The following is a 14,253-nucleotide window of genomic DNA, read 5'->3' as shown; positions in this document are numbered from 1 at the left end:
ATATTGCTTTCTTAGTATCCTTACGAGCCACTTTATATATTTCCCAATTATCAGAATTTTTAAAATTAAACCAATTTTTATAACAAATATTCTTATTTTTAATCTTTTCTTGCACAATTGGATTCCACCACCAACTATTTTTACTATTATGAGTTTTTCCCTTTGATACTCCAAACACGTCTTTTATAATAATCTTAATATCACCAGCCACTTTTTCCCACATAACATTAGCATCCTCATGCACAGATAAAATCTTAAGATCTAAAATCTTACTCTCAAAAATATTTTTGTTAATATTCTTTAAATGCTCCAATCTAATCTTAGAAAAACATTTTACTTTTTTTTTATGCCCATTTATCTTAAAGTCCAAAACTAATAATCGATGTTGGGTACATAAATTTTCACTCGGAATAAATTTACAATCTTTGCAATCTAAACGATTTAATTTTCTACTAAGAAAATAGTCAATATGGGTTGTATTATATCCATTTTTATAAGTGATAAGATGTTCATTCATTTTCTTAAATAAGGTATTAGCAATTGAAAAATCATAAGCTAAACAAAAATATAATATGGTCTTGCTACCTTCATTCGTCGTTCCAAATCCATGGCCACCATGAATGCTTTTAAAATTATCTACCTCTCTACCAACATGTCCATTTAAATCTCCTCCAATAAAAACTTTTTCTTCAAGATGTATCTTTTGTATTAATTCTTCTAAATCATTCCAAAAATATAATTTAGAACTCATATTCAAACCTACTTGAGGAGCATAAGCACTTATAATATTAACAATCTTATCATCAACAACCATCTTTAAAGTTATAATTCTATCTCTAATCTTATTAATTTTTATAACATTATCTTTTAAACTCTTATTTATAATAACACCTACACCATTTATAATACGACTCCTACCCGAATACCAAAGTTTAAACCATAAACTATCAATTTCCTTAGTCTTATCTCCAACCCACTTAGGCTTTGTTTGGGACGACTTTCTTCCGGCTTTTTAAAGCAACTTCTTAGATAAAAAATATTTAATTCATAAAATTTTTTTACTAAGAAGTCGCTTTAAAAAGTAATAAGAAAGCTGTCCCAAAGAAAGTCTTAGTTTCCTGAATGCACAAAATATTTAACTTACTATGAATCATAATATCTATTAATTTCATTAATTTTCCTGTAAGGGAACCTATATTACAACTTCCTATCCTAATTTTAGTATCATGGACTAGCTTCTTTGCCCACATCCGTCCTTGATGTGGGAACTCTTACCTATTTAACACTGCACCCGGGCACCGGTGCAGCGGCCCTTGCACACTTGTCACTGTATTCAGGTCATACAGCACGTCGCTTCCACTGTACACCACTAGTTTAAATTAAATAAATTTATTTTCAATCTTCTTATCTTCAATAATATATGAACTTTTAAAAGTTCCTCGAATGCAAATATTCTTTATTTTATTCCTTTTATTTTTTTCATACATTCATCTTAACATTATCTTCTGTCATGTCCAACTTAAATATCAATAACTTTTCTATTACTAAATACTTGGATTTGTTTGGGATGGCTATACTTTTTTTTGAAAGTAATTATGCAATTGTTGTGAGAAAAATAACTTTTTTTTTTTTACATTTCTATAAAAAATTAGTTTTCTAGCAAAAAAAATTATTGAAAGCAGCAAAAAATTAATAGTAAAAAATTATAATTATGATTTGAAAAATTAAATCAATATCTACCTTATTATAGCTTTATAAAGTGCAAAAAATATTTAGGCTACTTAATTTTTTTTGTGCTTCAAATTTATCCATAATTTTAAAAACCCTTCACTTTAGTCCCTATTGAAGGCAAAAATCATTGAAGGTGGTGGCATAGCCGGCAGTAGGACTAAGAGAGGAAGGGCTATTCACCCGTGCGAAAATGGAGAAAATAAATTTACGTTTTTTTCTTAAATTATAGTTTATTAATAAATTTTTTGGAAATTTTTTTAGTAAACATTTAAGAAATCTAATACTTAATATATAAGAGTTTCATTTTGATTAAACTTATTGTTTAATTAAATTTATTTTTTACTCTTAATTATTAATTACAAATATTTAATTTCCATTTTTAATAAAAAATAAAGAGAAAAATGTATTTAAATAAGTAGCAAGTAACATTAATTTTATCAAAACATATTAATATAAATAATTATATCTTGTAATAAAATTTTATTTTTAACATTCTAAAAAAAATTTCTCATAATATTAGATTTCTTAAACATTTAGTAAAAATTTTTAAATTCAGAAAATATGTTAATAGCTAAAATTTAAAAAGGAATGCAGGATGGTGAAAAAAAGAAAAACACTGAAAACGTAAATTAAATTTACATTTTCCTAAAAACATAAATAAAAAAACGTAAATTCTAATTACATTTTTGCTCCTATTTAAATTAAATTTATTTTTATTAGAATTATGCTGCTACTTTGATACGCCACTAAAAATCACTTTGATTGAACACAACTCTCAAGATATATCCAAGTTCGAAACTTTCAAAATTAAATTTGGGACCATCCAAACTTTTATTACAACAAACTTACAATCAAATTGAATGTTTTGAAGAGACGAACTCAACAACACCAAAATCAGTCCAATTCGAGCCCAAATAGGCCCAAATTAAGGGACCAAAGCATATTTGGAAGGTTCAAAGCATAAACTAGATAATCAAATGATATCTAACTATAACATGCTTATAGTCGAATCGAGCGGCTTGTCGAAAAGAATCCAACGAGCCTAAGATCGCTTAATTCTGACATAATTTGGGCACATAAATACTTGAAAAATACTCTATAATTCAGAGGATTAATATGGGTTATCCGATGGAGCACTTCAAATTTACCTTATATTTTCTTCATATTTACGGGGTATATCACTCAAAAATTTATAAATAGACCCCACTTCCCACATGAGAGGGGGCTTGGACCTTTGGTTAAAGATAAGAGAGAGCTCCAAGGCTTTAAGGATCCTATAGTTCTACCTAAGCGCCATCACTGGCAAACTTCCGTCGGCCAGACCATCGCCCAGTATTCGACTGTCGCCAGACCACCATCGCCCGCTAACTACGGTCCCCCGGACAACTGTTTCCCACTGACTACAGTCCCTCGAATCGCTATCGCCCACCAACTACGGTCCTTCCGACCACCGTTGCCCATCTACTACGATCCCTCTGACCTTCGTCGTCGACTATGGTCCCTTCGACCTTCGTTACCCGTCGACTATGATCCCTCGGACCTCTGTCACCCATCAACTACGATCCCTCTGACCACCATCACTCGACTACGGTCCTTCTGACCAAATGAATAAGTCAACATTCTTTGGAGAATAGTTTGCAATCTCAACTATGTAATATGTTATATATGATGTATATTGAGCAAAGGCCTTTCACTGAGGATGGGCACAATTTGTAATCGACTACAAATACTAGAAGAATTTAGAATCAATGGATTTTCGGTTTTTCCCCTTCTTAGGGGTTTTCACATAAAAATTTTTGATGTCTCTTATGACTCGTGCACTCCTCTCTATTATTTGTTTGTGTGCTAGATGTTCGTACAAAACTTGAATGCTAAACCTTATATCTCTATAATGATGTGAATATTTCAGTCTTCAACATTCTTAAAATATTATCTAAACTCTTAGGCCTACGTATAACATAAAAATGATTCAAGTACACTTATGGTGGGCTTGAGTTAGATAATTTTTTGTTAGAAAATTTAATTAGAAAAATTTTAATTAATAGAATGATTATTTGATTTGGTGAAAAATTTGTTCAAAAATATAATTTGAAATTTTCCAAAGTCACATTGATATTTTTTATTCATAAAATTTAAAAATCAATTATTTCTGAATTAAAATTATGTTTTATTAACTAATTATCATAACTATATATATGATACATCATTATGAAATTATCTTGATCGGGCACGAATCTCGAGGCAAAAATAAATCCGGAAATTTCAAAAATTAAATCCTGAAGCACCCGAACTCCGATTTCAGCGAGCTTATATGTCAAACTGAGTGTCTCGGAAATACAAACCCAACGACACCAAATTCAACTTGATCCGACCCCAAATGAGCCCAAATCAAGCACCTGAAGTGCTGTTGAAAGCTCGTACCACAAATTGAGTTACCAAACGGTCTCCAATTTTAACGGGCTTATAGTCGAATCTAACAGCTCGACGAGACGAATCCAAAAAGCCCAAGATCATCGAATTCCGACATCACTAAGGCCTTAAAATGTCTGATGAACTGTGCACGATCAATGGATTCAATATCAGCCATCCATTCAACCACTCTCTATTTGACCCTGATCTCGCGCCTATTTACAAGCTTTGTCACTCCAGAAAAACTATAAATATAGCCCTCATTCTTCACAAGAGAAAACTCAAGCAAGAGAGAGAAGAATAAGAGAAGGAGGAGAATCAGCTCCTCTTCAACCATCATCGAAGTTCTTCCCGCCGCCTGAATACGCCGGAATTCTGCCGGATATTCGAGAGACGCCGGAATTCTGCATAACTTTGTAACTGAATTTCAATTTAGGAGAAACTCTTTGTAATCTGATCGTCCTAACTTGTGGAATGAACCAGCCTTTGTACTTCAAACAAACACTAGTGGAATTACTTCAACTGGGAGTTGCCCCGTGGTTTTTTTCCCTCTTTCGGGTTTTCCACATAAAAATCATGGTGTTCATTTCCTTTCCTGTTTGTGTGCTGAATATTCGTACAACGCTCGGACGAAAATTTGTACTTAATTTATTATATTACATTATTAGATTATATTATGATGTACAAAACAAACTCTATTTTGATGCATATTAACTATGGTTTTACTTTACTTACAATTGATAATTTATTATATTACATTATTAGATCTTGCTCATTTTGATAGCTCAAGAATCCCCGTTAGATTTGTTCATGAACATGCTTGTTTGATAGTTTAAAAAAATTTAATAAATATGTTCACGAACAATGCTTGTTAAAGATCGATAAGTACTAAACGAACCAAATATGAGCACAAACAATAAAACTCGAATCAAATACGAACTGAACTTAAACAAGTCGATAATAAATGAACTCAAATATGAACACTCACATACCCGTCTTGATACGGTTCGATTGCAGCCCTAATCGTGTTGTATAGTTTAGGGCTACGTGTCTTCTTTCAGGCCAAGACCATGCAAGTTTGTGTTTGGCTGCAGAGAAGCTGCTTAATTGACATGTGATATTCGCTAAACACGTTCCGATGCCATTTTCAATGATTAATATTAAAGCGCTTTCCCCGTAATTATTCATTTGGAAGCCCATTGCTTAGATAGAAACAGAATTCGGTACACGTCAGACAACTCGTAGCCAGTAATATTTCACATCAAATCAGCACTGTGTGTGACAGCTGAACAATGCATTTATAATTTCTGATTTATATCTTTTTAAGAGATTTATTTATATAAATGCAACAATTTTTTTGTTTAAATATCTAATATTATCTGCATAAAAAAATCTATTTTATTTAAATAAATTAATATTAGTAAAAATATTTATGATTTAAATATATAATATTATCTGCATAAAAAATATATTTACGTAAAAATTAGTGCTTTATTAGATAATTTTTTTGGGGACATATCAAGTATATATGATAAAATTTATATTTGAATTTAAAATAAAAAAATGTTGAACAAATAGCTCATTTAATTGAATAAATAAATTAGAAAGAAAATCAAATTATATGCAAAATGAATATATAATAATGCATCTGTAACAAACTTTGCACACCAAGCATAGCCATTTCATGGCGATGAATTATTTACTTTTGAATTTGTATGAAAAAATATATATAAGAAATAAAAGTTATCAAATAAAGAATTAAATAATCAAATAAACTAATAATATAAGAGCATTTGTTGGGGATGATGAGGAGTAAAAACCATAATGAAGAAATAAGTAATAAAGTAAAAACAACGGAAAAGCACAATACACCATGATTTAATGTGAACAATTCAACATAGGGAGAAAATAATGTAACCACACCATACCAAAAAATTCATTATGAAAATTGAGAGAAATAAGTACAGAGCTCTCTTTTCTCACATGCACCGTTCTCACATTTGCCATAACTGAAAATATAAGGGAGAGTTAAATAAAATAGCACCAAGGGACTCAAACCTTCAGAAAATGAGAAAGAAAATCGTTTAGTCGGTCTCGAAGCGCTGCAATGCTAGTTTAGGCCGCTGAGGCACTCAAGCCTATATCTTGCACCATTGTAGCGTTGTGTATATCTATATTGTTGTGTCACTCTGCTCCCTATCGTTCAGCGCTAGGGCGCTCAGGAACACAACATCGTGGCGTTGTACGGAGAAAAAAAATTCGGGTATCAACACAATCAGATTCCCCACATAACAACATTTTATCGAGTTACTTAGGCTTCGTTTGAGTCATCTTGAGACAACTATTTTTTCTCTACTTTCAAAATATTTTTGAACTAAAAAATAACTTTATAAAGCAGTAAGAAAACCATCCCAAACAAAGCCTTATTCAACAAAAAATAATCATTTACAAACATAAATAAATAAACAAATCAGAATTCAATTGTATTCAATTATGCAAATAAACAAACATAAACAAATCTTATGCCAACAAATCTCAAGCAATTCATTGAGCGCCCTTAATTCACTTAAACTTTAAATGTTATAAACACTTTTGCTCTAACATTCTAACCTCATCAACTACACAAATAATATATTTACATTTTTTTTAAGTGATGAACAAATAAAAGCTTTATGTTACTGATTATTAATTCTTAGTAAAAGCTTAATGTTACTAATTATTAGTTCTTAATATGCAAGAACTTGAATTAATGATGAAAAAAAAATCTGAACCTCCCAACAACTCAGCCACTGCTCCATTTATATGTGCGTTTAATTTTGTTGGAATCTTTCACTTTCTAAAGAAAATTCAAGCGTGTATACGAAGAGGATGGTGGGCTGCGATTTTGACTGGAAGAGAGAAAGGAGAGTTCTAACAACCAATAGCCATCAAAAGAGATGAAATAATTCTGTGAGGATAAGGACGTCGTCCCGAGACGAATCAGAATGCGGCACGTCACTTTTTTGCTGTGTATCGCGGCTGTGTAATGCTGTGTATCGGATGACATGACACATTCTAATTCGCCTACGAATGATCCGATGTCCGCACAGAATAATTTTTCTAAAAAAACAGTAAGGATGAGCTCTTTCAATCAGCTGTGGATACCATAAATTTCAGATTTTAGCTATAACTAATTATCAATCAATATTTCTTTCTAAAGTTTGCTCAATGTAACTCCAAATAAAATAAAATAAAATCCATCAGTGCCATATATCAGTAGGTCCCACTTAGAACTTATAGATTGTAAAAATTCAAAAATGTAACTACACACCTAGCCAGAGTGATCAAATATCCCCTACATGTATTTGTGTTCTTTTTCATTATTTTACTTGCATGTTATATTTTGTGAAGTTAAATTATAAATAAATTATATACTTATAAATGGGCAATTATTGAGTACCCATTTGTCTTTAACCCAGTAAAACACAATTTAATTTATCAAGTGAATTCATCCAAAAACAAATAGGCATCAATATAACTTAGGCTTCATTTGGGACGATTTTTTTATTGTTTCTTAAAATAAATTTTTAATAAAACTATGTTTTAACAAGCAATAAAAAAACCGTCCCAAAAGAAGCCTTATTCCAAAAGGCTCACCTTCGATTCCTACAACTACATATTCTCGATACTTCACGAGAAAGAAATTATCATTTCAAACACTATTATAGTAACTGTACATGGCAATGATTCATTGTGTAGAAAGATTATTCATTTAACCATTCCAGAGCGTGTGTGTGTGTATGTCACAGTTAACAAGACGTCGGCAAAAATTTCTCTATCACGGTGATTTTAGAAGGAAAAAAATGCATCTTGTCTCTTGGAAGAATACTTATGGTCCGAGGAAATGTGGGGGCTTTGGTATCCTTAGTATTTTGTCCTTTATTATGCATATTGATATTCCATTACTCCTCGGATCTATAACTCTAAGAGACAAGATTATGAAGTGCTACTTTTGGAGGACTTTCTTCAGCACCTTTTGCTCATTCTGAGTCCAACATAGATGTCGGTTTTTCTACATGTTTCTTTTCGCTTTTGGCGGTTTTTCAGGATTGCAATTATAATTTTATAGTTCTCTGCTTCGATCATTATTGATAGATCTGTTTTATTCTTCCTTCCATAGCATTGCATTTATCCTTTCTGGATGTAATTTTCTTCTATAGTCAATGAAAAATTGAGCTTTTCAAGCCCTTGAAATGATGATTTCTTCCCTCTATTTCCCGCTTAGAAATGAACAGTATTCTGTGACTGAGTTAAAGAAGACAACCATTTATACGAGTGTTAATTTGAGGTCATGGGTTGAATCCAAAACTGACCCGGCACTATTCGGGTCAACCCGGACCTGACCCATTTTTGCAAACGGGTCAGTTTCCGAACCCGAACCCGACCTGCTTCAGGTCCGGGTAAACCCAACCCGACCCAAATGATATGGTGCCAACGAAAAACTGCTAGTTTTCGGATCCAAAAACGGATCAATCTTGCTTTTCGGGTCAAAACGGGTCAATCTTGGATTGCCAGGTCAAAACGGGTTTTCGAGTCAATTTCAAATCAACGTGTCAACCTGAACCCAACCCATTTCGGGTTCGAATCAATTCAAACTCGAAATTTTCGGATTGGATTCGAGTCGTATTTTTAGATTTTAGATCAGGTCCAATATTGACACCCCAACCATCATTATTTAATAGCAACAACCGAGACGTAAGCGACTCCTATTAACGAATCAAGCACTCATCAATAATGGGCAAGACAAAGTGGGCCACAAAAGGTAGGTCCTGAACTTCCCGTTAGACCTCGTGAGAAAAAAAAAAATCAACATAGGAAGACATCAATCACCTCTCCATTCCAGCTGTTGCCAACTCATAGAGGAACCCAACTAGTACTCCGATTAAAAATTTGAAGCCACCTCCAATCATTGCACTGTTCTTCTCTAGCTTTAAAAGGCTCAATAAACCAACCAAAAAAATCCATATCACAGTATTATCACATCATAAACCAACCAACCAAAAAAATTCATAGAAGAAAATTTCTCTATTTTATTAGATAGGGCTTAGGCTTAATACATGACCCCTTCCAACGTTTTATATGCATGAGAAATATGTTAAACATGCGTCTCATGTAAGCATTTGCTGTAAGAGCATCTCCAACTGAATATCAAATCTTCCGATATTTGCTTGTGGGTGAACAGTGCGACGCTAATATTGGCGTTGCACTGTTCACCAACGCAAATTTTTTGTCTCAACCGGATTTGATGAAGAAAAGCATCAAAGAGGAGAAAGAATGTTACCTTCGCAGAAGCCAATAAAATGGAGTTCGATTGAAGATGAATCGCAACATTTTTTAGTCTCACTGCATTTTAGAATGAAAAATAAGATTTTCAGTTGGAGATACTCTAAACCCAGCAACTTCTAAAATATTAGGTAAAAATGTGCCTTTAAATTTACTGAAATCTATCGCTTTCGCAAGCACGCGAGCGTGCGTTCATGAAAAAGGATGGTGGGGTTCAACTTTAGCTGGATGGGAGGAGAGCGAGAAGAGTTTTAAAAATCTATGGCAATCAAAAAAACTGGGAAGAACTCTTTTAAATCATTCATTTATGGATACAATCTAATTCAGATTTTAGCTACAGCTAATCAATAAATGCCCTATGTCACTAGGTCCCACTTAGAACTTACAAATCCTGATACTTGAAAGATATCTTTCTTTTTTCCTTTTTTTCCGGATCGAGCGCTGGCTTGTTAAGAAAAAAAAAAAAACTATCGGACCCGCGCTCTAAACATTAATTCTCACACAGCAAGAATAATAAAATATTTCCACCATGTCAATGCTAATCTACAGAACACGTGATACACTGGCGCCCTCTACCACACGAGCTTGAGATGATCACGTATTCATCTGTTCCCCTAACTCATCATGGATAAGAGAGTCCTATTTACTAAATGATGCAAATTATTCTGTGCGGACATTAAACGTTGTCCAGAGTCCAATGAAAATGTGTCACATCACCTCCTACTCGGTACTGCTCGGCACTCGATGACGTGGTTGCACATGATTCGCCTCTGGACGGTAAGCTGTGTCTGGTGTCCGCACAGAATAATCTCTCCAATGAAGAACAGGTCAAAGTGGGACACGAGATTTAGCTCCCTATATACCTCATAAGAAAAAAAAATATCAACATTGGAAGACATCAATCACCTCTCTCCAGTCCACCTGTTGCCAACTCATAGATGAAAATATCTAGTAGTCCTCTTAAAAATCCGAAACCACCTCCAATCATTGTTATCTTCTTCTCGAGCTTTAAAAGGGTCTCAAACCCAAGATCGACAAACAAACCAAAAATTTGCATATCATAGTATTATTTCATCATTCCACAGCTACTATTCTATGCCAGATGGCTCCCCCTGCTTCTTCATACAACAGTGTAACATCGCTTATTCTAGTTTTATGCACTTTGATAGTTATTTCTTGTGCTAGTAATTTCAATCAGGAGTTCGACATCACCTGGGGAGGTAGCCGCGCACAGGTGCTAAATAATGGCCAGCTTCTTAAGCTTTCTCTAGACAGAGGTTCAGGTTCTGGCTTCCAATCCAAGAATGAGTATCTATTTGGAAAGATTGATATGCAGCTAAAACTAGTTCCTGGGAACTCTGCTGGCACAGTCACTGCTTATTATGTATGTGAAGCTCATTACTTAAGATATAAATATTTTGGCATAAAAAAAAAGTAACTGATCATTTTGTTGAATTTGTAGTTTTCATCACAGGGACCGACTCACGACGAGATAGACTTCGAGTTCCTTGGAAATCTAAGTGGAGATCCCTACACACTCCACACAAATATTTTCACACAAGGGAAGGGGAACAGGGAACAACAGTTTCGACTATGGTTTGATCCAACCATCAACTTCCACACATATACTATTCTATGGAACCCCAGACATGTTATGTAAGTGAATCTTATATGTATAGTATATAAATGTGTCTTAATATATTTACTAGGGGTGTCAAAAAATTGATACGACCCAAAACCCGATCAGGAAAAATCGGGGTTTGGGTCAACCCATTTGTGAAACGGGTCGGGTCCTTGTTCGGATTTCCAACCCGTTTAAAAAACGGGTCGGGTTTAGGTTGACCCGGAAACCCACGGGTCTACCCGATTTGACCCGGAAAATGGCTTCCGTGGTGCCGCAGTGCCGCATCCGGTGTGTGAGCCGGTGATCCGTGAGCGTGACCTCCTCAGTCCGTCCAACTTGACCGCCACTCCGTTAGGCGTCAGTTCAAAGTCTGAACCTGCATGTCGGCTGTCGCACCGTTGCAGCCCTTGCTTGGCTTGCCTGCTACGCTGGCACCGCGGCACCCGCGGGCCGCACTCGCCTGCTGCGCTGGCCTGCACTGGCCTCGATGCCTCGTCTGCTGCACTCGGCCGCTAGCCTTGCCTGTAGCGAAGCCTTGAATACCGAACAGGTTAGGTTTCGCAGGTCGGGTCAACCCGATAACCTGACTAGGTCGGGTCAAAGTTGGCAATTCAAATCTGTTAAACTAAACGGGTCCGGTTCGGTCAACCTGTTTATACCCGGGTCAACTCGGGTTGAACCCGAACCCGACCCATTGACCCAAATTGACACCCCTAATATTTACTAGATAAACATTTGAATAATCACCATGCATGTATTATTGTTTGAAAATCCTAGATACATGGTTGATGGCATACCAATAAGAGATTTCAAGAACCTTGAATCAAGGGGTATTGCATTTCCAAAGAACCAGCCTATGAGGATCTATTCGAGTCTGTGGGATGCCGAAGATTGGGCGACAAGGGGTGGGCTAATTAAAACTGACTGGAGTCAGGCTCCATTTATTGCCTCCTATCAGAACTTCATAGCTGATGCATGTACATGGTCCTTTGGTACATCTACTTGTGCCTCAGGTACAATGAATAAGGCATGGTGGAATCAAGACCTTGATGCAACTAGTGAAGAACGAATGAGATGGGTGCAAAAGAATTACATGATTTATAACTATTGCACAGACATGAAGCGATTCCCTCAAGGTGTTCCTCCAGAATGTTCGGTAGCTTAGATTTTGCGTGCTTGTGAGATGTGGGAGCATATTTTTATTTCAGTTCGAGGTATTCTAGAGCCCGAGGGGACACTTTAGTTCTTGGAAAAGGATTGCCATATGATTTCTGAAGTAAAATAATGTATTGCAATGTACCAAAAAAAAAAGGAAATCCTCTGTAAAAGTTTAAGGAATTTATAAATGTAATTTCTATGAATGTACTGCTCTGTTACTGCTACGACATTTCCTTCAAGAAAGAAAATTGATTTAAACAGAGTGGAAGGATAAGAATAAAATAATAGAAAATTAAACTTTATATGCCCCATAATACTCATAATTGAATAAATATGCTCGTTATTTCAGCTCTTGAGAAAATATCACAAAAGCTCCGTTCGGATTAAAATAACCTCAGAATTTAAAGAGATGTTGGAGTATTATATTAACAATTTTTTGAGTAAGAAGTTGATCTCTTCCTATTCTGAGCATAGTTTTCTTCTCTAGACTGTCTCATTCACAAGTAATGATTATGAGATGAAGTTCAAAAGAAACATTTCCGTCTCCTTTTTCGTTAGCCAGCAATTATCCTTTTAAAAGTGAGTGTATTTTAGCCAGCAATAATATTCAACGCTTATTTGACTCAATGTTGGCCATAATTGACTTAAATTAAGTACTCCACGGTTAAAAGTGAGTGTATTTTAGTCCGAAATAAACTTTCGAGCTTATTTCCCTAAAAAACGAAACATTGGACATGTGTCTATTTCCAGGCATAATAGAACATATAAAGTCAAATTTTTCTAAAAGAATATGTATTGGTATTTCTAGATTGAACCAAATCCTAAACAAAAAAAGCAAATTACTAACCCATGATGCGCAAGACCTTGAAAAGATAGAAAATATGATAAAGGGAGAAAAAGAAAAAAATATTAAATAATTGCAATATAAACAAGACTCAAGTTTGAAGAAGGAAATTGCCTATATGAAGATTTTCAGAACTCACACCCAACAAAAGATCAAATGTTAAAATAAATGACGAGGAGTATTCACGTCATCTTACATTTATCCCAACTAAAGAACTCTTCCATATCCAAATAATAATTGCAATCACGCCATAAATCATTTTAAATGACTCAAATTTCTCATATTTTTGGTGGAAAAAATAACATATTACTGAAAAATTGCTAACAAATTCAATGACATTGATTACAGTAGTCTTAATAAAATATAAAAATCTAAAAAACAAGAAATAAGACTAATATCTATGAAAAAATTAAAACTCAATTTATGTCCAAATCAATTCCCCTAGTTGCAAAACACTCAACCTATGAGAGTGGTAGTAATGCCTTATAATTTATTAGATAATACATATGATTAATAAGTAACTAAGACTGATGGGAAGTTATTGATGTGTTACCATTAGTACAACAGTTCATGTTAAATATGTTAAACAAAAATTTATCATGGTTATATCGTGATGAGTAGAATGGTTAATACCAATTTAAAGTTTACAAAACCAAAAATGTTCAAATATCATGTAAGATGAGCATGTTGAGCTCATGAGGCTTATGTGCTAAATATTGATTTGATGCTTATGTGGTGTCATTTAATGATTTATACAAAATATTTCCATACATGTCTATCACTTTATAACAACCGTCAAATAAAACAGTCAAATGTAGTTTATTTTTACTAAGCTTGCATAGAGGATTGCTCGCTTGGAGGATAAGCTAAAATGTATGAGAAATGAAGACACAAGCGAAGAATCAATGACTTCAAGGTCACGGTACAACTTAGGCTTCATTTGGGACAAATTTTTTATTGCTTTTTAAAACAAAGTTTTAATACAAAACATCAAATTTTTGTACTAAAACTCTGCTTTAAGAAGCAATAAAAAAGTCATCTCAAACGAAACCTTAGTGTACAAGTTGCAGGATTTTTAATGTAAAATAATTAGGTAGAGTTACCAAAGATCTCAAAAATAATGGACAAATAATTAGAATTGATTGATTTTTATCTATATCTATTC

General features: G+C 34.0%; 1 protein-coding gene across 1 annotated transcript; it reads left to right on the top strand.

Moving 5' to 3' along the window:
- The first annotated feature begins 10,437 nt into the window (after positions 1-10,437).
- LOC110098232 (xyloglucan endotransglucosylase/hydrolase protein 22) lies at positions 10,438-12,447 on the top strand. The gene is made up of 3 exons (XM_020824985.2): positions 10,438-10,846; positions 10,925-11,118; positions 11,864-12,447. Exons 1-3 carry the CDS (start codon positions 10,565-10,567, stop codon positions 12,249-12,251), a joined length of 864 nt encoding a protein of 287 aa, XP_020680644.1. The 5' UTR covers positions 10,438-10,564; the 3' UTR covers positions 12,252-12,447.
- The last annotated feature ends 1,806 nt before the right edge of the window (positions 12,448-14,253 follow it).

Source organism: Dendrobium catenatum, unplaced genomic scaffold (assembly GCF_001605985.2).
Source record: "Dendrobium catenatum unplaced genomic scaffold, ASM160598v2 fragScaff_scaffold_377, whole genome shotgun sequence".
Classification (NCBI taxonomy): Eukaryota; Viridiplantae; Streptophyta; class Magnoliopsida; order Asparagales; family Orchidaceae; genus Dendrobium; species Dendrobium catenatum.
Note: the sequence above shows the minus strand (reverse complement) of the source record. Positions and strands in the feature narration are given on the sequence as shown.

What these genes read in the sequence shown, in the direction of transcription:
- LOC110098232 (XM_020824985.2), top strand. Translation starts at nt 10,565, where the DNA reads ATGGCTCCCCCTGCTTCTTCATACAACAGTGTAACATCGCTTATTCTA. An exon ending in GCACAGTCACTGCTTATTAT is followed by an intron (nt 10,847 to 10,924) that starts GTATGTGAAGCT and finishes TTGAATTTGTAG; the next exon opens with TTTTCATCACAGGGACCGAC. An exon ending in TGGAACCCCAGACATGTTAT is followed by an intron (nt 11,119 to 11,863) that starts GTAAGTGAATCT and finishes TGAAAATCCTAG; the next exon opens with ATACATGGTTGATGGCATAC.